General features: G+C 37.4%; 3 protein-coding genes across 4 annotated transcripts; all 3 read left to right on the top strand.

Annotated features, from left to right (window-relative positions):
• Positions 1-622: 622 nt before the first annotated feature.
• On the top strand, positions 623-8,383 carry LOC594188 (E3 ubiquitin-protein ligase parkin). The gene is made up of 10 exons (XM_793637.5): positions 623-1,062; positions 1,839-1,986; positions 3,180-3,334; positions 3,800-3,883; positions 4,573-4,688; positions 5,424-5,560; positions 6,270-6,331; positions 6,762-6,914; positions 7,302-7,509; positions 8,123-8,383. Exons 1-10 carry the CDS (start codon positions 736-738, stop codon positions 8,245-8,247), a joined length of 1,515 nt encoding a protein of 504 aa, XP_798730.3. The 5' UTR covers positions 623-735; the 3' UTR covers positions 8,248-8,383.
• A 4,762-nt stretch (positions 8,384-13,145) lies between these two features.
• Positions 13,146-25,441, top strand: LOC105438562 (gastrula zinc finger protein XlCGF58.1). 2 transcript variants are annotated; one of them, XM_030994679.1, is made up of 5 exons: positions 13,146-13,346; positions 16,528-16,674; positions 17,276-17,422; positions 18,594-19,614; positions 25,014-25,441. In XM_030994679.1, exons 1-5 carry the CDS (start codon positions 13,322-13,324, stop codon positions 25,342-25,344), a joined length of 1,671 nt encoding a protein of 556 aa, XP_030850539.1. In that variant the 5' UTR covers positions 13,146-13,321; the 3' UTR covers positions 25,345-25,441. The 2 variants fall into 2 exon arrangements, with proteins under 2 accessions (XP_030850539.1, XP_030850538.1); XM_030994678.1 differs by lacking the exon at positions 25,014-25,441 and having other exon boundaries at positions 18,594-21,582.
• LOC115928057 (zinc finger protein 84-like) lies at positions 21,640-25,972 on the top strand. Its single transcript, XM_030994681.1, has 2 exons — positions 21,640-22,590; positions 25,594-25,972. The coding sequence occupies exons 1-2, from the start codon at positions 21,745-21,747 to the stop codon at positions 25,825-25,827; spliced, it is 1,080 nt and encodes a 359-aa protein (XP_030850541.1). The 5' UTR covers positions 21,640-21,744; the 3' UTR covers positions 25,828-25,972.
• The last annotated feature ends 262 nt before the right edge of the window (positions 25,973-26,234 follow it).

Raw genomic sequence — 26,234 nt, 5'->3', positions numbered from 1 at the left:
GAGTCCCCCCCCCCCCCCGATCCACACGATGTTGATGGGATTAATCGCAACTGATCTCTGCTTCTTTTCACCCTTTTCTTTTTTCTACCTCTTTTGTGTTCCATTTTAGCTCTCCTCTTTCCCTTTCCCTTCTTTCTCTCTTTTTTTTTTTGGCGAGAAGGGGGGGGGGGGTTGGTCTGGGAGGGGGGGGGGCAGAGGCAAAGGCCTTTCTCCGCGATCTTGGGGGGTAGTGAGCACCTTTTTTTGGGGGGCCCTCGAAATTTTAACAATTTGCAGCCCCCCCCCCCCATCCCCCTACTAGATCCGCCACCGCCTGTAGTTTCGTCCCTAGCTAGCTGGTTAAGCTGAGTATGGGTTATCCAGTCGTTTCATTCATTAAGTATAATTATATCTGTATCAGGGATATGAGAGTATATCCCTGTTTGTTTTGACTATGTATACGTGTGGACTAGAGTACGGACATTCGGTGCGGCAGGCGGACTATTGGTGCGAGACCTCCTCAGCACAGATTGTCCGTCAGACATTTGAGGCGCGCACGGAATGTCCGACACGGACATTCTGCGCGGATAAAATCCGCACCGATCGTCCGCTCTCGATCGATCTCTAATAGTCGGACGATCGGTGCGGGTTACATTTTACGCGGTCACACTGGCATGCCAGTGTTGACCAACTAGAAAAACATAGACTCATGAATATTCAACTTGCATTGCGTAATCGGGTTCTAACTTATTATTCATGAGGTCGATCAGTCTCAGAGTTGCTGTTTTGAGAGCGTCAGCTCAGCAGGCACAGTTCGTCTTCGTGTTTGTGTGTTATTATGTGATTTATGAGGTTTTGCTGTGTCCTTCAAATATGGATAGGGTCCTGATATCAGTAAAACTAATTCAATCTCAGAAATTGAGTAAATGTGCAGAAAATGCAACAGTAATGACAGTGCATATCAACCCGTCGCAAAATGGTGGCGAACTGCGGAGTGAGGTGGCTCGCCTATCGGGGCAGTCCCCCGCTGATATCCGTCTGGTCTTCGCTGGAAAATTGATAGATGACGTGCAAATAATGGAGGTGGGTGTCAATTGTTGTCATCGACTTTTCCTTATTGCCACATGTAAAATGTATTAGCTATATACAATCAACCTGATAAATACTTGACATGATTCATGATCACCAATAAGAGAAGAATATTTGGTGCTCATATTGAAGTGTGTTTTGTCACATTGTCATTGACATTGTCATTGATGTTGATTTTGTAGTTGTACATTGTTTCTGCACTTCATATGGCAGTGTGGCACTCCTTGCAAGTTGAAAGTACATGTAGGCCTACTCGTTTCACCTACCTTCCTAGTATAGCCTCCTGAGTGAGCCGCTAAATGGATTACTCTTACAAAGTATCAAGTTGTCTTATAGAAATCTACAGGTCTATCATTATTTATAATTATAGGTAGACAGAAAAATCTATTTTGTTTTGCTGAGACAACGTCTGGCTTCACCAAAGAGGAGAGCATCAGCAGACTAAATATTTTTCCAAGCAGACATATTTGTCTGTTTATTAAATTAAATTGATTGTAACTTACTGATTGGTCTCTTTCACACAGAAAGACAAAAGTATATCATGTGCAACTGTACATTATAGGCAAAGGATGAGTCTCCACTTAGACAGAAAAACTTTTTTTTTTTTTATTGTTGACAGTCTCCTCCATAGATTCGGTGAAGCCAGAAGTAGTCCCAGCAGAACATATCCCTGAACGAAATGGACTGATTTTTCATTCAGTCTAATCTCCACTTTGTATCATGCTAGTGAATCTATAACCTATACCTTTCTGTCTTAACTTTTCATCAAGGATCTGAGGATATGTGAGAACACAATGATACATGCTGTTCCTGCTCAGAGGATTCAATGTCACAGTGATGGACCCAAGACGATCAAAGATGAAGGAGTCAAACCACAACCAGTGCATGTTCTCATGGAGTCGAGGATAATAGATGAAGGTTTGTATTGAGCCTACTACTAGGTGTTAACAAAATATTTAAAAATAAAAAAAGATGGTAAACATTTTACTCTTTTGATTTTGGTAGTTAACTCTAAAGGAAAAACATGTATCAGACTGAGATTTACATTTCAGTAAAAAAAAGATTGAGTATGTCAAATTCATTTGTAGTTGATTTTGTGATATTCTGCTTATATTCTTTACAAAATAGATCACTGAATATTAGATCATTCCAAGATTTAAGTCCTTGTAATTTGTAATAATGTGTAGTAAGTGGGTAGCACCTGAAATTCTTCAGCATCTCCTGTGCCCAATCGCAATGCCTAGTATATTATGGGGAGCAATGGGTGTCTGTGTGTGACAGGTGCAATATGAACAACAAAATGATGTGTTATGTGTTCATAAAATGAAAATCTATTTTGATAAGAACAATATCTGAAAATATTAGTAATTCAGTTATAATTATAATACATATCAATGTGTAATACATATCTGAACATGGTTATAAAGGCCACTTAAAAAACTGCTTCTTTGATTTATAGGCAAGCTACATTTTATGTTAGCTACTTTTCAGTTTTGTTGAAAATATAGGAGAGAGAGATGGGGAGGGGAGGCAAAGAGCACAATAAGGAGGAGAAGAAGAAGAGGAGGAAGTAGGAGGAGAACACAAAGAACATGAGGAAAAATGAAAGAAAGAAGTAGGAGTGTCGTGGTCGAGTGGTTTAAGGCGCTTGACTGGAGATGCGAAGGTCGAGGGTTCGAATCCCGACACGGCACTAATATCCTTCGGCAAGATATCAACCTGCACTTGCTACTCTCCACCCAGGTGTCAAATGGGTACCCGGTAGGATGCGGCCGTCATTGTTGGTCAAACAGCTTGTGAGCGTCAAGTAACGCCCGGCTGGAATGCTCCCCAGGGAGTGGAGATTGTGCACACAGTGTGTGCGGGCAAGCACTGAATCCAATGACCGGGGTAATAGTATATTTGTAAAGCGCTTAGAGACATTTGTATTAAGCGCTATATAAAAATTAAATATTATTATTATTATTATTATTAAATAAGGAAGAAAGAAAAGGAATTAGGAAAAGGAACACAAGAATAAGAGCAGGTGAATGATGTGATATAAATGAGAACAAGAGAGTTGAGAGTCTATACAGAAATGTAATATTAACAGAAATGTCTTTTCATTGTAGATCAGAGAAGTCCTGAAACTCCTGATGTTGATCTTGCGTCATCCCTTCATCCTAGCTTCTATGTGTATTGTAAGAGTCATTGCCGCTCAGTCCAGCCCGGCAAGCTCAGAGTATGCTGTCAAACCTGCAAGGATAATGCTTTTATTGTCAAAGAGGTAACCATTTATCAGAGGACATGTTCATATTCAAAACCCTTTTCTTTAATTCAGAAAAAAGAAGAACTTGATTCAAAGTTAATAAAGATGATGCAATTTTCCAGAGGATCAATAGTTATAGGGACCTTCTCACTTATGAAGTATGACATACTTTGAGATTTAAGTTTACCTAAAGTAGTTTTCATTTTCATTCCAACTGAATATGAGGTTTAAACAGTCTTTTTACACAGTATTAAACTAATACCAATCAAGTCCACTGGCCCTTTCTGTGTATCAATTTGCTAGAAAATAAATGTAGAATTTCAGGGGGAAAATAATTATATAGAAGTTGTCTTGAGAAAGGCAACCTTTTCTTGTAACATGTGCTCATATAGGAATATACATATATACCGGTATATTATTTTTTACAACATTCTTTAATTTGAAATCATGTTTTTATTTGTTTCTACTCCTGTGTCTGTGTAGGATCCTGTATGCTGGGATGATGTGATTCTCTCTAATAGGATATCAGGAAGCTGCCTTGTACCAGGATGCCAAGGTCAAAAAGCTGTAAGATCATTATCTCTTTTTGTACATATTTAACCGTGATGTCAAATTAAATCTAGCTTGGATTTGATGGGGGCATGGGTACAAAAAAGTGTACAAATGAATCTCTGGCAGCCTGGCTACATGTATTTTGCAAGATTTTGCTAGACCTCCATTCAACCCAAACATTTTTAGGAGTACTAAACTTTATTGGATAACTTGTCAATATTGTCTGATTTATTTTAACATAATTGGACACAAAATTAGTTGAATTAGCAGCCTTCTGTCTGTAAAGAGATAATATTCTTTAAATCAATCTTTGTCTTATGAAATGATATTCATATATCTTTGTAAATTTCATGGCATAGTGATAAGGTCAAAGAGTCATGTGGAAAATTTCATTGTCGGCCAATTATAAAGAGTTCAAAAGATTTATTGTATTTCTCAATTTATAATGTCACATTTTATTTTTTACAAAGTTCTTAATTCTTTGGCACTTGTTTGCAATGACCAGAATAAAAAGTTATAAGAATTGTTTCTTAGATGGATTTTATTTATTCTTTAAATTGTTGATCACTATAATTTACCTGTTAAATTCATAAACTGTAGTTAAGAATATTTTCCTTTGATATTGCACTTGTACTAAAGCCAGGCTCTATAGAGTTGAGTCTATTTTGTGTCCGATTATCTCTTTTTCATTTCTCTTATGACAGGAATTCTTCTTCAAATGTTCATCCCATGCATCATCAGTGAATGATCAATTCACAGTCCTACCACTAGTAAAGACCAACACAAGAAGGGTTATATGCATCACATGTGCAGATATATTGTAAGTACCGTCAAACCTACTTTAGTGACCTCCTCTATATAAAGACCATATTTTTTTTGTTTCTGTTGACTATGGTTTCTCATTGAAATCTGTACTTAACAAAACTGTACATAAAGACCACCTGCCTATAACGACCACTTTTCTTGTCTCCCTTGGGTGGTATTTGTAGACAGGTTTCACTGTATATCCAAACTACTCAACTGTCATGTTAATGTTTAAGTTTGAGGATTTAGTTGAATTGATTACTTCCATGAAGGTAGTTGGCTAGTTGATAGAGCATGTAACATTGGCACCAAAGATCGTGGGCTCAATTTCCAGCTCATATAAATGACTGAAGCCTGTTTTGTTTATTAATATGCGCTTTCCCTGTCCCATAGATATAGGCTAAGCTAGAGGAAACACTCTTTCCTACACATAGGATGGAGGCCCAGTCTGCAGTAGAGTCCCTCTCCACACTTCCTAAAACATTTCCCTTTAGTGTTTGCATGAAATCAAGTTGTAGTGTCATGATATGTAAAACAGTTAGGGGCAGTACATGCCCATTCTGATCTTCAGTGTAATTTTGTATGCTGTGTAATTACTTACAAATTTTCAAGGAATACACGTCTTTAAAAATGTGTGTCCTATTCCATTTGATGTAATTTTTTTGTAGAAAAATAAATCTATCCACTCGTATCTCACTATGGTCCTGCATATCTAACAATCTTTGTCGTCTTTTCCTTTTTATTTTTTCAGAACATCAGTATTAGTCTTCCCATGTTCAGCATCTCATGTGATGTGTTTAGACTGTTTTAGACAGTACTGCAGATTGTGTTTAGATGAGAGGAGGTTCATTCAGAGTCCTGAGCTAGGATACACATTACCATGCCCAGGTGAGAGATGATAAATTCATCAAAGTTTACCCCTTTACCAGCTTTTTGGACTGCCACACTCAACTTTTATCACACATGCCCTTTAATTTAATTCTGTACACATACATGTATGTAAATGTAAATAACATACATTGTATGTAAATAAATGTAAATAAATGCCAATACAACATAAAGAACATATTTAAATGTATGTAGATAAATGTAAATACATTCATAAAACTCTAACTCTTTACCAGCTTTTGTAGGCAGCTGGAACAGTGGACTGCCACACTCAACTTTTGTCAAAAATACCCTTTAATCCTGTATATAAACTATATATACATGTGTGTAAACGTGAATCAAAAGCAAATAAAGACTTAAATTGAATTGGCTCTTGACAGAATGTTAATTGATGCCTTTTTTTATCTTCCATTCTTTTTTTTTTTAGCATGAGATTGTCACACAAAATCGACATTACTACCAGCACAATGTTCAAGATTTTGATAGCTGCTTAATGAGCAAATAATGATTAGGAAATTGAGTTGTACTTGTACCACTAGAAAATGTTGCCCACAATGTGCTAAATGCATGATATGTGCATTGTAACTTCTATCTTCAATCTGAAAATTGCAATTTTTCAGCAAGGTTTTGAGTTCATTTCTTTTAACTGCCATCCTTGAATGCACTTAATATTGTATTTTCTTTGATTTGATTTGATTTGTCCTCTCAGCTGGATGTGAAGATTCTCTCATCAAAGACACACATCATTTCCTGGTGCTGGGAAAAGAACAGGTATACTTATTTGAATTTCACAGGGAAACCTTTTGGAATTATGATGAAATAGTCATTAAAGTTAGTGTGTTAGTATGTTAAAACATGTAGAACATCATGTTCTAATGGTAGGCAAATGTCTGTTACATATGATTCATGATTTTATCATCTGAACACTTTTCAATGTGCTGGATGTAAAATCCTGCCTAAAAGTATATAATAGGTGCATCATGAACTTTGTTAACTGTTCTTAATTTTGGAAGAGGAGGTGACATTGACTGACTTTAGTCATCTTCATAGTCATTATCTCCATCCAACTATATGTTTTCATTTTTTCTGTTAAAATGAAAAGGATTGGTTGGATACCTGTCTCAATTTAATACTACTTGCTAAAGTCTACCCCCACTTGTACGTGTCACAATAAATACCCATTTTCTCCTTTATGTGACAGTATGCCCGATACAAGAGATTTGGTACTGAGGAGTATCTTCTGAGTGAGGGTGGGGTCCTGTGCCCCTCCCCAGGGTGTGGGGCTGGTATTCTACCAGAGTCTGATGGTGAGAGCAGAGTGGAATGCCTGCAGGAGGAAGGCTTTGGATGCGGGGTAAGAGCTTCAGTTCCTCATCTTTTTTGTTGTTGTAAAAATGATCCCTATGAAAGGGTGTGAGATATTTAGGAAGCTTTAATGTTACTATGATCATGCTTAAATACAGTGGAACCTCCTTAAAAAATAAACTTTGGAACCATTATTGCTTTTTATATCAGATACATCTACCGTATCTTATTTATCAGGCAAAAAAAAAACAGACACACTCAAAAGAATGTTAATAGCAAGGACCATCAAAATTATATTGTTAAGACAGTATTGCTATACCTAAGCTCTTTATAGCTAGGTTTGATATAAATAGATCTTCATGTAAATTACCATTTAAGTCACATTCAACCTATGAATAAACGTTAAACTTAAACCATGAATCATTTTCATTCAAAGTTTGTCTTCTGCCGGAACTGTCATGAAGCTTACCACGAAGGGGAGTGCGGACAGAGGATAGAAGAGCCTCATGGTCAGAGAGGGTCGGGGTCAGAGGTCGACATGGAGAGGGAGAGAAGAGCAAGATGGGAGAGTGAGGAGAGTAAGCGAACCATAGGAGAGACAAGTAAACCTTGTCCAAACTGTAAAGTGCCTGTAGAGAGAAATGGTGAGTTGGTTTTAGTGGAGGTACAAACAGCACAATTACGGTAGTTTACCTCTTGTGTGCTGTGGATGTCATAGCCATAGTGTATACGTCATGTGTAATTCATGTTTTCTAGCAAAATAAATGGATCTTCAGAAGTTTATTGAATTGGTCGACAGATGATCATAAAGCTCATCACTTCTTTTGCGGCTTAAAAAAAAAAACTAAAACAAACATGTTTACTCCCTCATGTTTGACTATGCTTTAATATGTACATGTATTAATAGGAGCAGGCATGAGCTATATACCATCAACTTAAAGTCACTGTCTAAGGGGGTGGCTTTAAGACACAAAAAAAAACATGCTGTGGGCTGTTGTGTACACACGACCTTCTCTGTAAAACAGATTTTATTTGTACACATTGTTGGGCAATGGAATAGAACAATTCATATTAGCTCTTTTTTTCTTTGTGCTAGTGTGTCGGTATGACTAGCTCAACTATTTAATTGTATGTTTCTCATTACTCGGGTGTGATTTAATTTCTTCCAAAATGGATAGGCATATTGCATTTAATATAGTTTTTAACATGAAATCCAGATTATACCTATAACTTATATAATCCTTTTTGTCTTTCCAGGGGGATGCATGCATATGATATGCAGTCGTACCCAGTGCAAGTATGAGTGGTGTTGGATATGTGGTATCGAGTGGAACATGGGGTGTCTGGAAGATCACTGGTTTGGTGCAGGATTTCTATTGTGACATCACAATGTGAATGCAACATTACCCATTATGATATACTTTAACTCTCTCCTGCTGTGCAATGAATCACATCTCATATCAATCGCTTCTGCTATGTATTAAGAATTATTTAAAAATACAAATACAATTATTCTTTTTTTTTATTTTTTTTTTGTCTTACAAGAAAATATGATACATGTACTTCGAGGTAGTGTGCAATTTCAGTATACGGGGAATGCAACATTGAATCACATTTTTCTAATCGTCTTCTGCTTTGCTCTGAGAAGTAAAAATACAAATACAATTTGTCTTATTTTTGTTTTTATTTTATCTTCCAAGAAAATATGATACATGTACTTAGAGGAAGAGGAAGTGTGCAGTTTCAGTATCCAGTATCACTTTGTTCTACACCATATTGATTATGATTTGTTATTGGCATTACAGTGTATTCACTAATGAAAAAATGATCAAATGATTCAAATTTCAAAGTTTTCTTAAATTTCATATAAGACTTTCCTCATTTTTTAAAATTCAACCAGTGTGTATAGTAGTGTAATTGAGTACATCAATTTGAGCAAGATTTGACAAAAAAATTCACGATGTAGAAAGAAGGGAAAAAAAGAAGATTATCAAGGTGTTCAGTGTCCATTGCTCATATTCATTGAACCTTGTTGTCAATGAACTATGTAGCATAGTCTAATTTGGTAAGTTTTTATGAATATGGGCCCTAGTGTAGCCAAGATAGTGTGTTTGTGTGAGTAGTAAGTCAAGAGAGGGCAGTTCTTTTCAGACCGTAAATGATACTTTGATTACAATCTTGCCCTGCTAACTTGTCATACATCCCTTAGTCTGAGGTGTGTTATGAATAGCAATAATATCAACATTGATAATGTGCACATATCGGTACATGCATAAGTATGTGAAAACAGTTTACATAACATAAATAATGAATAAAATTAGCTCCTTTTGAATTTGATTTATGAAATAAAAATAACAATAATAACGTTTTATTTACCCAGGGTATAGCCACTTCAGTTATGAAACTGCTCTTCCAGCGGGCCCTGCATAACTACCCTTCTCCAATCTAATATGCTGAGCGCCTAGCTAGAAGGCAGAAGGTCCCATTGTTATAAGTCTTTGGTATGACTCGGCCAGGGTTCAAACCCACGACCTCCCTCCCGTTCATGAGGCGGGCGCTCTAACCACTGAGCCACCATGCCCGGTTTGTGAAAGTGCCTGGAAAAAAATTCTGTATGAAGGAGTATTGCAGTGTTTTTAGATATCTTGAACATTTTCTTTCATCATAAATGCAAAGATATAATTCACAACGTGATACAGATGTATATGTTCTCAATAAAATGTATTAAACTACTAAAAAAAAAGAAAATCAAAAGTTTGTTATTCTAATTATTGTAATTCTAGCTATACTTGCCATGTGAACATTTTATAAAATGTACTATAATATGAATGTAGAATGTACTCATGAATTTATTTTCCTGTCTACAATTATGTTACTACTGCTACCTAATGAGCTACTACTTTCATGTGTTCAAGATGAATAATAAAAATAACAAAGCAACTTTTTATGTGTGAAAGCAGAGTGTATATCCTTCATGAAGACCTACATATGTTTACACAATATAAGTCAGATGATTTTCCTTTTTCATTTCATTTTCGTTTCATTTCATGTTCAGGACATAATGGAGTATAACAATAACAAAGAATACAAGAAAACAAATTACACTAATAGATGCAATAACAGAAAAAAAGCCGCTAATTAATGCCTGCAGGGATTACCAAAAGAAACTGAGTTTCTGGAGGAGGCTCCCCATATAGTTGATGGTAAATTACATAACTATACACAAATATACATACAGATACATAATTACATAAGATATATATAATTCTTTACCAAAGCATGCACAAATTGCAGTAATTGTTGTACTGTGCCTCCTTTTTCATTAGGTAAATAGATAATGATTTTCAATGAAGAGTGTTAGAACAATCTACATCATGGCTGAAATCAGCTACAATTCAGTGTTGAAAATGGTTTAAGAGATGACTTGCAGTAGGCCCTACTTGCAATATGCTGAAATTAATACATAAATCAGAACTGTCTGAAACAACCAGTGAGACATGCTTTTGTAATACATCATATTATTGTAGCATATCATTTTCTTGTATGAATTATGTTATGTATGACTAATACTTTGATATACTATAACATCTTTAGAATGGCAAAATGTAAGACTTGAAAAGAAAAGATGAAAGAAAAGGAGAGAGAGAGAGAGATAGGGGGTACGGTGGGTGGGGGCTTGAAACACAACCACTCCAAAACAACAAGTCTCATCCTTTGTTTTTTTTATTTGGCCTTTTGCTGTTGGTTCTCTGCGATCCCAAGACGAAAATCCAATTGAATCCCCATTGAATGTCCCCATTGAATCCAATTTGGAGTAAATGGAAAGTGAAACAATGGGTACCCATTGAAACCAATGGGGACCAATTGCCAATTGGTTCCAATGGGGACCAATTGCCAATTGGTTTCAATAGGTACCCATTGTTTCACTTTCCATTTACTCCAAATTGGGGACCAATTGATATCTTGCCCATTATATCCATTTACTCCAAATTGCCATTTGGTATTGAATTGGGATTCAATGGGGAAATTCAATGGGGATCCAATTGGTAAATCGATCCAGTTAGAAGAACCAGTGATAAATTATTGATACTTCATAATCGATATTGGCAACTGTCCACCAATTAGGTATATTCCAATCTCATTTGCATTAACTTCATCACAAAGATCATTTGTAGTGAATTCAAGAGTTTCATTTACAATGCCATTGGCTCATACAAATATATATACTAAATATGTATATTGTTTCTTGGTTAGTAATCATATAATCAATATATAAGTCAATATATCTATTGCTAAAACGTGAATGTAATTGTAACATGATCAGACAAAATAATCTATTGGTTAATAATTGCTGAAGGAATAAAGAAATCACAAAATTGATGTGCATTGTCATAATTTGCTTAACAAATCATGATAAATTTATTTTTCTGTGACACGTGTAAAGTGATAATGAATATTCATGAGATGCCTAGATTTGTTGGTTTCAATTGGTCAATTGGTTTCAATGGGACCAATTGAAGTCCAAATTAAGGCCAATTGGTCCAATTGAAACCAATTGGGGACCCATTAAAGTCTAATGGGGCCTAGGCCAATGGGGCCAATGGGTCCAATTTGTCCAATGGGGCCAATCCGGACCCATTGAAACCAATTGGGGACCCATTAAAGTCTAATGGGGCCTAGGCCAATGGGGCCAATGGGGCCAATTTGTCCAATGGGGCCAATCCGGACCAATTGAAACCAATTGGGGACCCATTAAAGTCTAATGCATGGGGCCAGGCCACTGGGGCAAATGGGGCCAATTTGTCCAATGGGGCCAATCTGGACCAATTGAAAACATCTGAGGTCCCATTGAAACCTGTTAAAACCTATTGAGACCAATTGAAACCAATTGAAACCAATTGAAATTTCAATTGGTGTTCAATTGGTTTCAATTGGATTTTCGTCTTGGGATATTTCGAGAATATTTTCTTGGCTAGAGTTTGGCAGGTTAGAGATTCTCTTTTCCAGTAGCGGATCCAGGGGCGTTGAATTGGCGTTATCAGAACGGTAGTGGCGCACTTCTAAAAGCTAGGGGCACTAGTCAAAGTACCTCGCAGATTTGAATAGGGGCAATCGTCATGGAAAGAATGTGGAACAGACACCTATTATCAAAATGGAACACTAGTTTATATGAAGTAAAATGGCACGCTTTTCCTAGGTAAAAATGGGCACTTTTTCAAGTACACCAAAAGCCCCCCCCCCCCCCGGAAATCCAGGTTTCGTGCATCATAATTCATATTTTTCAAGTCTGTTTTGAACCCAATCTATATACCTCCGTGGCACTGGAACTGATAATGGGAATTTAAATAGAACGGAGTATATCACACCTAATACCGGTATTCTCTTCCTCAAAAATCAAACGATCAAACGAAAGAAGGTTCGACCAGTGGCGGATCCAGGGGGGGTCCGGGGTGCCCGGGTCCCCCCCCCTTGAGAAAAAAATCATGCAAAATCACACGATTTTGACCTTTTTTGGGGGTTGGGCCCCCCCCCCCCCCTGGCGCTCAAGGGGGGGGGGTGCAAATTTTAAAACTTTCGAGGACCAAAAAAAAAATTGTGCTCTCTACCCCTCCCCCCCCCCCCCCCCCCCCCCCCCCCCACTGAGCGACTTTTCGGCTGGCTGAGTCGTTGCGAATTTTTTTGGGACTAAAAAAAAACCAAAAAAAATGTCCGCTTACCCCCCCCCCCCCCCCCCCCCCCCCACTGAGCGACTTTTCGGCCGGCGCGATTTTCAAATTTTCGGGAGCAAAAAAAAAAAAAAAGTTGGGCCCCCTCCCCTAAGAAATCCTGGATCCGCGCCTGGGTTCGACACATATTTTTTCGAATTATTTCGCATAAATTGATAGAGCATGGATTTTAAAAACATCGAACATATTTTGATAGCGCAAATATTTTCATAAACATCAAATATATCTTAATATAATACTAATATATAGCGCATACCGTATATTATTTTTAAACATTGCATATATAGATCTATATAGAGTCTATTTTTACAAACATATATAATTTTCAACATCAAATATGTTTTCATAACACATATATTTCTTATAAACATCAATTTTAGTTTAATTGCGCATTTATATTTCTTTATAAACAATGAATATACTTCGATAATGACCCATTTTGCAGGAATCGAATATATATATATATATATATATGTATATAAATATTTTCCTCCTTTGGCTTTCCGTATATAATATACAATGTGCTCGCGTGCTTTATTTGGTATTCGGCGCGATTACCACTCTTCGTTGCTGAAAGCTCATTTACGGGGGCGCTTCCGGTCAACGCGTACAACGAAGAAGTGCTCCCGTTCGGCGTTCTGACCTCATTTTCTCTGAAGTCTGGCTATAATCTCAGCCTTAGGTTTAGCTCAAACCGAAAACGAGTAAGAGAAAAACACGGCTGTGTGCTATGAAGAGTAATACGGCCAGCTTTGGTGAGTTGTTAATTCGTGATCACGCTGTTCTCGACCTTAGCCAGCGCCAGGCCACTGCCATGCCATGCCACTGGTACATGGCCATTCAGCTGTAGGCTAGTGTGTACCGATGTACGCCGACACTTCAGGGGGAAAGCTCGCGGTGGTGGAATCCCTCTTGGAAATAGTCATAGGCCAAGGCCTAGAATCTAGATAGGTCCAGGCCTAGGCACTTTCTGACCAAATTTTGTTGATGGCATTGTAGACTCTAGACTAGACCTATGTAATAATAAATTTGGAGATAGATCTAATCTAGAACTTTACTTGAGGTTAAGTTATAAAATATAAAGCCAAGGTAACATTTCAGACCTTAGTTTTTTTTAGTTTTACTCGGTCACGGCTCGTAATCGGTGTGGCCTGTCGTTTATTTATTGCCGTGACTGTGAGTGTGAACGTCAGGCTTGGCCGCTTGGATGGCAGACCTGCCAAGCAGTACGATTTAGTCTTTTTTAATATGATTTTTATTATCAAATACGACAGTACGATTTTCCTCAATAAAATACGGCAATATCGTGAAATAGGCCCCGCAACTTACCCGTCTTGTAATCGACTTCTACCTTCAGTCTTCAGCCAACATTTTCATGACGGACAGCAATAAAAGGAGTTAAAAAGGGGGTTGAAAGGGATTTATTTTTAAAATAAAAATTAGGAGGGGGGGGGGGGGGGGGGGAGGTGGGGGAGGTGGGGCCCCCAAAAAATAAAAAAGGACTAAAAGATAAATTTAAAGAGAGGGGGGGGGTAGGGCCCCCCCCAAAAAAAAGTAAACTTAAAGAAAAATTTAAAGAGAGGGGGCAAAAATATTAAAAAAGAAAAAATATTAAAGGAAAAATATTAAAAGAGGGGGGTCTAAACAATTTAATAAGGAAAAATATTAAAAAAGTTAAAATATTTAAATAGGGTCTAAAAGATAAAATTTAATCATTTAAATGTAACCCTTTTTAATAATTTGCTAGCTTTATTCATTAAACCTCAAAACACCCCCTAAATTATACTTCGGTGAAAGAAGCCCCACTACCGTGCTGTCCGTCTTGAAAATGCATAGGATGGGGCCTTGTTCACGAGTATACAGTATAGTCGTGATACAGGCCCCATGTCCGTGTTGTAGAACATGCAACGCCGTTGTGCGGGGCCTATATCACGAGTATATATAGCGAGTTGAATAGGAGACTCGTATAATGACTCGTGATACAGGCCCCGCGGCTGTGTTGAAGTGCGCGCGATGCCGTAGTGCGGGGCCTTGATAACGAGTATATAAGTATAGTCGTGATACAGGCCCCGCTGCTGTGTTGAAGTTCGCGCGATGCCGTTGCGCGGGGCCTCGATCACGAGTATATATAGTGAGTTGGCTGAAGTTAGAAGTCTAGTATAAAATTATAATCGATTCAAAACAGTTGCGGGGCCTATATCACGAGTATGCCTAAAATACGATTTAAAAAAAAAAAAAAAAAAAATGATTTTTTTTTTTTTTTTTTTTTCATTATTTTTTTTTGTTGTTTGTATTTTGTGTGTGTGTGTGTGCTATTTTCAATTGGCAAGTTGCCCATTCTGTCATATAAAGCATCTCACATCGGCAATTTGGGGATGTTCATTGGTTCATCGAACACACCAGTCGTGACGAAATCATGCATATTCAACCAAACCAAAGATCCATACAAAAATTTCTTCCTGTATGTAGGAACTGTAAGAGGCATTGATCCACGTAAAAGTCTGTGTTTTTTTTTAAGAATACAACTTTTGTCGGTCAAATACAACTTTGAGGATTAAAGAATACAGTTTTTGAACTCCAGAGGTTGGCAGGTCTGGGATGGCTGCTGCACTTGCACGGCACTGCACAAAGAACTTGGCGCTTGTTCAGAAACGTATCCAAAATTTGACCTGTAACTCCTGCGTGCAGATACCCTACTAAAACATACCCAAAACGCAGTAAATATTGTCCAAATAATGATCATGATAGGGTGTCTGGACAATTTTTCAATCTTCAATTTGGGATCATTTTTCACTATTTAAAAAAAATATATGAATAAACAGTGTAATAATAATAATATATTTCAAATTTCAAGACTCACCGATGTTTCTATCAAAAGATACAGCCCTTTCAAAACTCTGCAATATTCATATCATTTTGATCGGACTCGACGAAAAAGACGTAAACGCAGAGTGATGTTGTTTTGCTAAATTTAGCCAAACAGCTAGCAGATGCTCCATCGCGCAATATGCATGCGTATGCATCGCGTACACATGTTGCTAGTTGAATGCGCAAAACCTGACCACGTTGTTTCCGCGACATCGCCATTGACTTATAACGTGTACTCACTTCCGGGTTGGGAGCGCAATTCGCTAGCCATCCCATATAACGTGCATTGACTTCCGGTTTTGCTTCGTGCACGGTCCGAATGCATATTTATGTGCGCGATGTAACCATGGTTAGGACTGAGCAGAGCTCAGGCCTCCCTAATTAGCTGATTCCAAATATGTGGGAAGGGTATTTTCAAACTGTTGGGCCGAATGATCCCTTAGGGCTAGCAAAAAAAAAGCACCTGGATATTATCCTTATGTCTAGCCCTACTTAAGCCGCGGGGGCTCGGCTCAGGAAAGTGATTTGTTGAGGAGCTAGGATGTAAGCAACATTTCAATCGCTGTCTTGACCAAGATGTTTTTAGAATGTTGGGGGTGAGCCCCCTTGGGAAATATGGAGAAAAACCTGCTCTTTCATATGACACCTCATTTTTTGAGTTTCACCTTCAGGATCACGAGGCCTAAAGGTTTGAATTCAAATTTTTTCATAAAATCATTGACCAATTTTGCATGGTCGCACAATGCACGTAAACCACATAGGGATGCATGTAATCTCTATGGGGAGCATTTTAGCCCACAACATCGGGTGCGCGATCAGACACCCTAATCATGAGTTAAAAGTCGTTATGTTTATTACCTGTTTTGTGTCAATTTTATTGTTATTTTTGGAGTATTTTTCGGGAAAACGTTGATATTAGTATACACTTTTTCACAGGTTTCACGTCAAACCGCTGCACAATACAAGTGCATACCGATGGTGGGTTGCAGGCAGGCGTGCGCCTGTGTGAAGTTATCTACCGTAATAGGATCTGAGACATAAGCTTTTGTTTCTTTTTTTTTCCTCTAGAAAAAAGTTCCAAAAGTACACAGGAGGAACAGCAGCCATCAATGAAGATGAAATCTCTGAGGATCCACATCAAGAAAGAAGTCCTAGAAGAAATTCAATCACCTTCTCTACAGTATGATGCTGTACAGTCGTCATCAGCTCATCAAGGTAAAAAAACACATTGATATGGTTTGGATGAGATCATGAGATTGAGTGTACATGTACATGTAAGGGTTAATACAAATTTAGTTTGTATATCAACCTTCAAATCATTTTAAAGAATGGACAATTGATCTTGATGATTGATGAAGCCTTTCTTGTAATTGTAATGTAGTTTTAAGATGCCATGTCATCCATGATCCATGGAGGACTTCCATTTACTGTTATAAATTCTTTTTTTTTGAAAATTCAAAGAATACCTACAAACTGTTTGAATATTTTTGGGGATGAAGCAATCTGTCCATGTAATAAATGACACATCTTGACAACATTGCCAATTTAAGGCTCCGCTTATCATAGGTGATCTCAAACTTTGAAATAATCATAACTTTTATTTTATTCTGTTTCTTTGCCTGAATTTTCTCAAATTTGTACTTACCGGTATTTGTTTTGCTGTGGTCTCTTTCCTTATGGCAAGGTTGATTTATTCTATTTTATATAGTAACATGACTTTTCAGTAATGTATTCCTTTTACAGGCATTAAGGTTTGTTAGTACATGAAAATAATTCCCTGCATAACACGTTTCTTTATCTGTTTGGTTTTCATTAGAACAAAGTAAGAACGGCAGAGATGAGGAACTGGAATCGGGAATTGCAGAAGGATACAAGATCTATACCTACTGCATCAAAGAAGAAGAGCCAGATGAAACACCATCCTCTCCATTTGATAATGCTACACAGTCATTAACACATCAAGGTATGAAATCTATAGGCGGTGTCACACAGAGGCTAAAAATCTGGATTTTAATTACCCAGATTTTAGTTATCCTCTTAATTGGCTGTCTGTCATCAATTATCCCTTAAAAAATCCCTTCAAATATCCCTTCAAAAATCCTCATATGAAGCAAGATAATTCTCTCTTGAAAGGATTTTTCAAGGGTTTTTTGAAGGGATTTTTCTGTCTGACACCAATGTTGAAATAATCCCTTTTACGGTCAGTGTATAGTCAACGCGCTATCAATGACCCGCGCACAATTATATTAGCGCGCATTTAATGAGGCGTGTTAGTTTGTGATGTCACAATGCTTATCTATCTAAACGGCGCGTGCGCAATGGCCCATCAAGAATCCGGAAAGGGAATAAGGAATGGCAATAAGAGAATTATGTAGTAAACAAGTAACAAAGAACTAAACTTCGTCAATTTTCTATGCGAGTGCGACCAAGTGCATTCACTAATCTAATCACAAGTTGGAAATAGAGTTTCTAGGGAAAATGATGATTTCCTTTAGATTCCTATGAAAAACATCTTTGAACAGAAGGTGCCAATTAAAACTAGTATTCTATTAAAGTGTGGGAGGACTTCATTTTGGGGTATGAGTTTGTTTGCCTTTCTTCTACATGTAAATGTTTTGTTGTCACATGTACGCATGAACTAAAATAGGATTTGAACTAAACATGGTCTCAAGTCTCAAAACGATAATGATTACTATAAAGTACTTCCCTATTGTTAAAATGAAAATGAATTTGAAAATGTTGGAGGTTAGATCTCAATGATTTATACTAAAGAGCCGCGTGTAAAGATTATATCATCTCGTCTTGATCACTCAGAAACTGAATTTATAGAAAAAAAAACAATCCTCAACAATATTTATTTGATTTTGAGCCAATAATTAAAAGACAGGATGGAGGCAGCTTCCATATTTCTTGATCGTCAGAACCAACGTCTTTTTCATTGCAAAAAGCAAGAAGGTCTGATTAGGTTCATTGTTATCGCACATTATAAATGCATAGATTTTATCAGTATCATTATTAGAGAGGTCTGGCCGGGCCTTGAGGGTGCACTCAAAGGGTAAACTAGAAGTTAAAGTTGATTGATATTTTTGCGTTCCTATTTTTAATAACTTAACATGATACATTTTTGTTGACAGATGTCTGCAGTCCTAGCAACGTTCCTCAAAGCTTTGGAAACCGGATGCAGATACCAAGTCCTCCTCATGCAGTCTCAGAATCTCAGAAGTCTTCACAAACTGATGTAAAAGGTAGTTGTGACCGTGCGATCAACTCTGACTCAAGTAACAGCATTCAAAGTGAGAAATGTCCAGAAGAAAATGATAGCAAAAGAGTTGAATGTAGGAATAATATTAAGGATGCAGACTCAGAGGACCAGAATACTTCACACACCAATGTAGAAGGTAGTTGTGACCGTACGATCAATTCTGACTCAAGTAACAGTATTCAAAGTGAGAAATGTCCAGAAGAAAATGATAGCAAAAGAGCTGAATGTAGGAATAATATTAAGGATGCAGACAAAGTCAGTTCCAAGTTAAATGGTGAAGCTACACGCTCATTGGGAATACATTCAGGAAAGAAATATCACCAATGTTCTGAGTGTGGTAAGAAATGGAGTTCAAAATCTAACCTCGCAAGACATTTAAGGACACACACCGGTGAAAAGCCTTATCCATGTCCTGAATGCGACAAGAGATTTTCTGATAAAAGCAGTATCCCTCAGCACATGTTAATTCACAGTGGAGAAAAGCCGTATCAGTGTTCTGAGTGTAGTAGCCGGTTTAATTGTAAAAGTAACCTAAGACAGCACATGAACCACCATTCCACTACTAATCTCCATCAGTGTCCAAAGTGTAACAAGAAGTATGATAGCAAATATACTCTGGCACAACATTTGATTACACACACTGATGAAAGGCCTTTTAAGTGTCCAGAATGTAATAAGACGTTTACTGCTATAAAATACCTCAAGAGGCACCAGAAACTACACGCTAAGGATAAGGCTTATGAATGTACCTATTGTAACAAGAAATTTCACTCAGCATGTTATCTGAAATTTCACATAAGAACACACACGGGTGAAAAGCCTTATCAATGTCCTGAATGCAGTAAGAGATGTGCTACTAAAAGTAGGCTCAATGTACACATGCTAACACATACATGTACTGATGAAAAGCCTTATCAATGTCCTGAATGCAGTAAGAAAAGTGCCACTAAAAGTAACCTCAATAAACACATGCTAACACATACTGGTGAAAAACCTCATTCATGTTCTATGTGTAATAAGAAATATAGATCATCATCTGATCTGAAAATCCATTTAAGAACGCACTCTGGTGAAAAGCCCTTTCTCTGTTCTTTTTGTGGTGAAAGATGTACCGACATAGGTAGCCTTGCTAATCACACTATACGATTCCACAGGGAATGGACTCAACAATGTCCTCAATGTAGCAAGAAATTTGTTTCAAAATCACACCTTAGAACTCACATGAGGACACATACTGGTGAAAAGCCTTATCAATGTCCTGAATGCAGTAAGAGAAGTGCTACTAAAAGTAGCCTCAATCAACACATGCTAACGCATAACGGTGAAAAGCGTTATGAATGTTCTGAATGTAAGAAAACATATGCTAATAAAGGAGATCTCGATACACACAAGAAGGTACATACTGGAGTGAAGCATGCCCAATGCTCTCATTGTGATCAAGGGTTTGATTCGAAGTATTACCTTAAGAAACATGTCAGAACTCACACCGGTGAAAAGCCTTATCGATGTTCTGAATGTAATAGGGACTTTACATTTCAGTCGAACCTTAAAAGGCACATGATGATTCATACTGGAGAGATGCCCTATCAATGTGACGAGTGTAATAAGAAATTTAGACAAAAAGAAACTCTGATATCACATATGAGGACACACACTGGTGAACAGCCTTATTCATGCTCAGAATGTGGTCGAAGATTTGCTTCCAAAGGAAATCTCTCAAAGCATAATCTGGTACACACTGGAGAAAAGCCTTTTGAATGTTCTGAATGTAAGAAAACATATGCTTATATAGGAGCTCTAAATAGACACAAGAAGGTACATACTAGAGTGAAGCATACCCAATGCTCTCATTGTGATCAAATGTTTGATTCAAGGTATTACCTTCAGAAACACATGCTAACTCACACCGGTGAAAAGCCTTATCGATGTTCTGAATGTAATAGGGGCTTTACATTTCAGTCGAACCTTAAAAGGCATATGGTGATTCATACTGGAGAGATGCCCATCAATGTGACGAGTGTGATAAGAAATGTAGACAAAAAGAAACTGTGATATTACATATGAGAGCACACACTGGTGAACAGCCTTATTCATGCTCAAAATGTGGTCGAAGATTTTACCGAAGGCAGTCTCTTAAGGCATTACCTGGTACATACAGGGGAAAGGCCTTATCCATGCTTACAGTGCGATAAAAGATTTTCTTTAAAAAAAACCTTCAAACTCATATGAAAACACATACTAAGTTGTGAATAGCTTTATCAATGTTAGTGTGTAAAGATCTTTTGTGGTAAACCTTTCCATACTAAGCACACGTTAGTACATCATGAAGAAAAACCTTATTAGTCTACTGAGTTTTCCGGTACTACATCACAGTGACATTACCTACTCAACCAATTTGAAGTGCCCATGCATATATTGATTGCAACTTTAAAATTTCATATTATTGTTTTGTCTGATTATATTCAAATGTTCACCATTCTGCTTCTGTAATTTATCACTTCGTTTAAGAGTAGTTGACTAGTTAGGTTAAATTTTTCCTTTAAACTAGAAATAAATTTGAAATAAGCATGGCTCAAGGTCAAGTAGAGCAAGATGTATGAGTGTACAAATGACATTTGTTGTCCGAATTGAAGCTTGTTTTAACACAACTGAATGAAGTAGCTGTCAATAGAAGGTTGATAAAATGTTGACCAATAATTTTGTAGTATTTTTTTAATGACTTTAATCTGATACTTTCTATATCATTTGCAGGCTCCATCTGCAGTCCTAGTAACATGCGTCAAAGTTTGGAAAATGAGTTACAGTTAAGAAGTCCTCATGCAGACTCAGAGGACCAGAATACTTCACACACCAATGTAGAGGGTAGTTGTGACCGTACGTTCAATTCTGACTCGAGTAACAGCATTCAAAGTGAGAGATGTCCAGAAGAAAGTGATAGCAAAAGATATGATGGTAGGAATAATATTAAGGATGCAGATAAAGTCCCTTCCAAGTTAAATGGTGATGCTACACCCTCATTGAGAATGCAGTCAGGAAAGCAATATCCCCAATGTTCTGAGTGTGGTAGGAAATGTCCTTCAAAATATGACCTCGCAAGACATTTAAGAACACATACTGGTGAAAAGCCTTATCCATGTCCTGAATGCGACAAGAGATTTTCTGATAAAAGCAGTATCCCTCAGCACATGTTAATTCACAGTGGAGAAAAACCGTATCAGTGTTCTGAGTGTAGTAGCCGGTTTAATTGTAAAAGTAACCTTAGACAGCACATGAAACAACATTCCACTACTAAGTTCCATCAGTGTCCAAAGTGTGACAAGAAATATCGCTCAAAAGCTTATCTAAAAATACATTTAAGAGTGCACACAGGTGAAAAATATCAATGTTCTGTGTGTGATAAGCAGTTTGTTTCTAAACACTCCTTCACTAATCATTTGCTACAACATGCAGGGGAAATGCTTTATCAATGTGCAGAATGTAACAAGAAATTTGTTTCTAAACAAAATCTGATAAGACATTTAAGAACACACTCAAGTGAAAAGTGTTTAATTGAAAAGCTGTATCAATGTTCAGAGTGTAACAAGAAGTATGATAGCAAATATACTCTGGCACAACATTTGATTACACACACTGATGAAAGGCCTTTTAAGTGTCCAGAATGTAATAAGACGTTTACTGCTATAAAATACCTCAAGAGGCACCAGAAACTACACGCTAAGGATAAGGCTTATGAATGTACCTATTGTAACAAAAAATTTCACTCGGCATGTTATCTCAAAAAACACATAAGGACACACACGGGTGAAAAGCCTTATCAATGTCCTGAATGCAGTATGAGAAGTGCTACTAAAAGTAGCCTCAATAAACACATGCTAACAAATACAGTACACGCCGAAAGTCTCCGCAACACGATTACACGATTTATTTTTAGGATTACACGGTTTACACGATTCACCTGAATCGTGTAACTGTGTAATCGTGTAAATTTACACGATTGAAGAATGTCGCTCTGAATCGTGTAATCGTGTAAATAGTTAAGTGCATTGGTCGGATGATTCGACCAGATGTAACAATCGTGTAACTGTGTAATCGTGTAAATTTACACGATTGAAGAATGTCGCTCTGAATCGTGTAATCGTGTAACTAGTTATTAGGGTTATAAGGGCATTGGTAGAACGATGCGACAAGCTGCAACAATCGTTAAATCTTATCCTGCTTACACCAATTGCTTCATACACAACTTACCTTCAGTGTACATCAGTTAATTACTGTACTTTATATTCGTGTATAAACCTCAGCACTTTCCACTAACATGTATAGTATACTAATCCGTGAGACAAGGTAGGAAAACGTCAGAAACAGGAAGACATGATAGATGAAATAGTAAAGGAAAAAAGATAGCTACGAGGAGAAGGGAACATATAAAAGGAAAATGAGGGTTGAAAGGCACGATAAAGATAAACAGAAAAAAAGAGAGAAAAAATTAGGGAAAACTAAAAAGTTGACCGGAAGAAAAGAAAGAGTGAAATAGAGTGATAACAAAAAGAAGGGCGAAACCTAGTAAAATTAACAGAAATGAGAAGGCTATGAAACGGAGAGGAAAAGAACCAAATTAATAAGGTAAGAGGGGAACATAATGAGGGAAAGAGAGGCGAGAAAGATATGGGGGAATGGAAAGATATTGAAAGAAAGAGAGAGAGAGAGAGAGATAAAAAAAAGCTTTAGTTGAAAGAAAAGGGGCACCGATCAGATTTTAATAGGGGCATTTATCGGAGTTGATGGGGGCATTTATCAAAAGTGAAGAGGGCACTTCTCGTACTTAAAGAGGGATACTTACTAGAGATTAAAAGGACACTAATTAGAATGGAAAATGGACACTTATTGTAAAGGAAACTAGGAACTCGTCGAAGGAAAAGGGGTGTGTGTCAAAAGAAAAGGAGCACTTATCAGAGTTGAAAAGGGGAAGGGGCACTTTTACAAATTAATAGGGACACTTGTCAAAGTAAAATAGGTACTTTTCCTACATACAAAGGGGCACTTTGGGGGAACTTGAAAAAGTGGGGGACACTGTGCCGCTAGCTAAACGTAACTCAAAGACAGTTGGCCATTCACTTATTCTATTCATTCTCGGCTTGCAACTGTTCCCTACACTCTGTAGCCAGTGGCTTACATACTTACGTACATGTAATACCTATTGTTCAGGGGGATCCTATGTTCAAGGGGAACCCCCTGAACAATAGGTATTATGTAAGGATCTCTGCCTGTAGCTAGGGCAACGGCCTTTGTCCCCGGCGAGGGTCAATGGCAGGCTACATTCAGAGTAAGCTTCTTTTGTATGTGACAGGAAGTGTGCCCTTAAGCCTTGACCGTTTTATACATATAGCTGAATAATGCAATGTTGTAAAAGGTAATTTACGAAAATGAGGAACGCTAAAAAAGCAATAAGTGATCAAAGTCTAAGGCCCGAATTCACAAAGGAGGTTTGTCGACAAACCTTGGTTTTCGTGCGTCATATGACGCGTTTTTACAAACCAGGTTTGTAAAATGGATAATGATTGAATAAAAAAAAGTATAAAGATATTCATAGTAACGAATGAGCTGGTGAACCGTAATTCTAATTGGTACAGCCTTGTAATGTAAGAGTATCACAACATACTTAATTATGTTAGCCCTCCTTTACATTTGGTAATCATGTTTACTTATTTACAACTTAGTAATAACAAAATTGCCCCCTTCCTTCGTCGTTCATCGCTTTTTTCTTTTTTCTCACCGAGGATTAAATCCGAGAGTGCTTTTCGGGAAGTGGACTGATTTTTTTAACTTTCAAACATTCTATAATAAAACTAGAGACAAGACACTGCAATTAAAAATATATACAAGAGAAAGAAAGCGTAATCTTCGCTATCCCCTCGTATCGTCCACGTTGTCCTCGTTCAACCAAGAAGTAACTTCTTGCTTTTACTGAACTAGACGTCCTTAACCTGCTCACCATCACCACTGAAAATAAATTGTAACACAATTCCAGCGAGCAATCGAATCGTGTAAATTTTGAATCGTGTAATCGTGTTGCGGAGATTTTCGGCGGGCAGATTACACGATTACACGATTCGACCTGAATTGAGGAATCGTGTAATTTTACACGATTACACGTTTACACGATTCAAATTTCGCTTCATTGGCAAAAAACGAATCGTGTAAAAATAAATGGTTACACGATTCCCGCGAGCAGTCGAATCGTGTAAATTTTGAATCGTGTAAATCGTGTTGCGGAGATTTTCGGCGTGTACTGTACTGGTGAAAAACCTCATTCATGTTCTGAGTGTAATAGGAAATATAGATCATCATCTGATCTGAAAATCCATTTAAGAACACACACGGGTGAAAAGCCTTATCAATGTCCTGAATGTAGTAAGAGATGTGCTACTAAAAGTAGGCTCAATGTACACATGCTAACACATACATGTACTGATGAAAAGCCTTATCAATGTCCTGAATGCAGTAAGAAAAGTGCCACTAAAAGTAACCTCAATAAACACATGCTAACACATACTGGTGAAAAACCTCATTCATGTTCTGAGTGTAATAAGAAATACAGATCATCATCTGATCTGAAAATCCATTGAAGAATGCACTCTGGTGAAAAGCCCTTTCTCTGTTCTTTTTGTGGTGAAAGATTTACCGACATAGGTAGCCTTGCTAATCACACTATACGATTCCACAGGGAATGGACTCAACAATGTCCTCAATGTAGCAAGAAATTTGTTTCAAAATCACACCTTAAAACTCACATGATGGTACATACTGGTGAAAAGCCTTATCAATGTCCTGAATGCGGTAAGAGAAGTGCTACTAAAAGTAGCCTCAATAAACACATGCTAACGCATAACGGTGAAAAGCGTTATGAATGTTCTGAATGTAAAAAAACATATGCTAATAAAGGAGATCTCGATACACACAAGAAGCTACATACTGGAGTGAAGCATGCCCAATGCTCTCATTGTGATCAAGGGTTCGATTCGAAGTATTACCTTAAGAAACATGTCAGAACTCACACCGGTGAAAGGCCTTATCAATGTTCTGAGTGTATTAGGGACTTTACATTTTAGTCGAACCTTAAAAGGCACATGATGATTCATACTGGAGAGATGCCCTATCAATGTGACGAGTGTGATAAGAAATTTAGACAAAAAGAAACTCTGATATCACATATAAGAACACACACTGGTGAACAGCCTTATTCATGCTCAGAATGTGGTCGAAGATTTGCTTCCAAAGGAAATATCTCAAAGCATAATCTGGTACACACTGGAGAAAAGCCTTATCCATGCTTACAGTGTGACAAAAGATTTTCTTTAAAACGTACCCTTCAACCTCATATGAAAACACATACTAAGCTATGAATAGCTTCATCAATGTTATCAGTGTGTAAAGGTCTTTTGTGGTAAACCTTTTCTTACATAGCACATGTTAGGACATCGTGAAGAAAAACCTTATTAGTCTACTGAGTTTTCTG

Source organism: Strongylocentrotus purpuratus, unplaced genomic scaffold, assembly GCF_000002235.5.
Source record: "Strongylocentrotus purpuratus isolate Spur 01 unplaced genomic scaffold, Spur_5.0 spur5_scaffold_21, whole genome shotgun sequence".
Lineage (NCBI taxonomy): Eukaryota > Metazoa > Echinodermata > Echinoidea > Camarodonta > Strongylocentrotidae > Strongylocentrotus > Strongylocentrotus purpuratus.
This window is presented reverse-complemented; position numbering and strand designations above follow the sequence as displayed.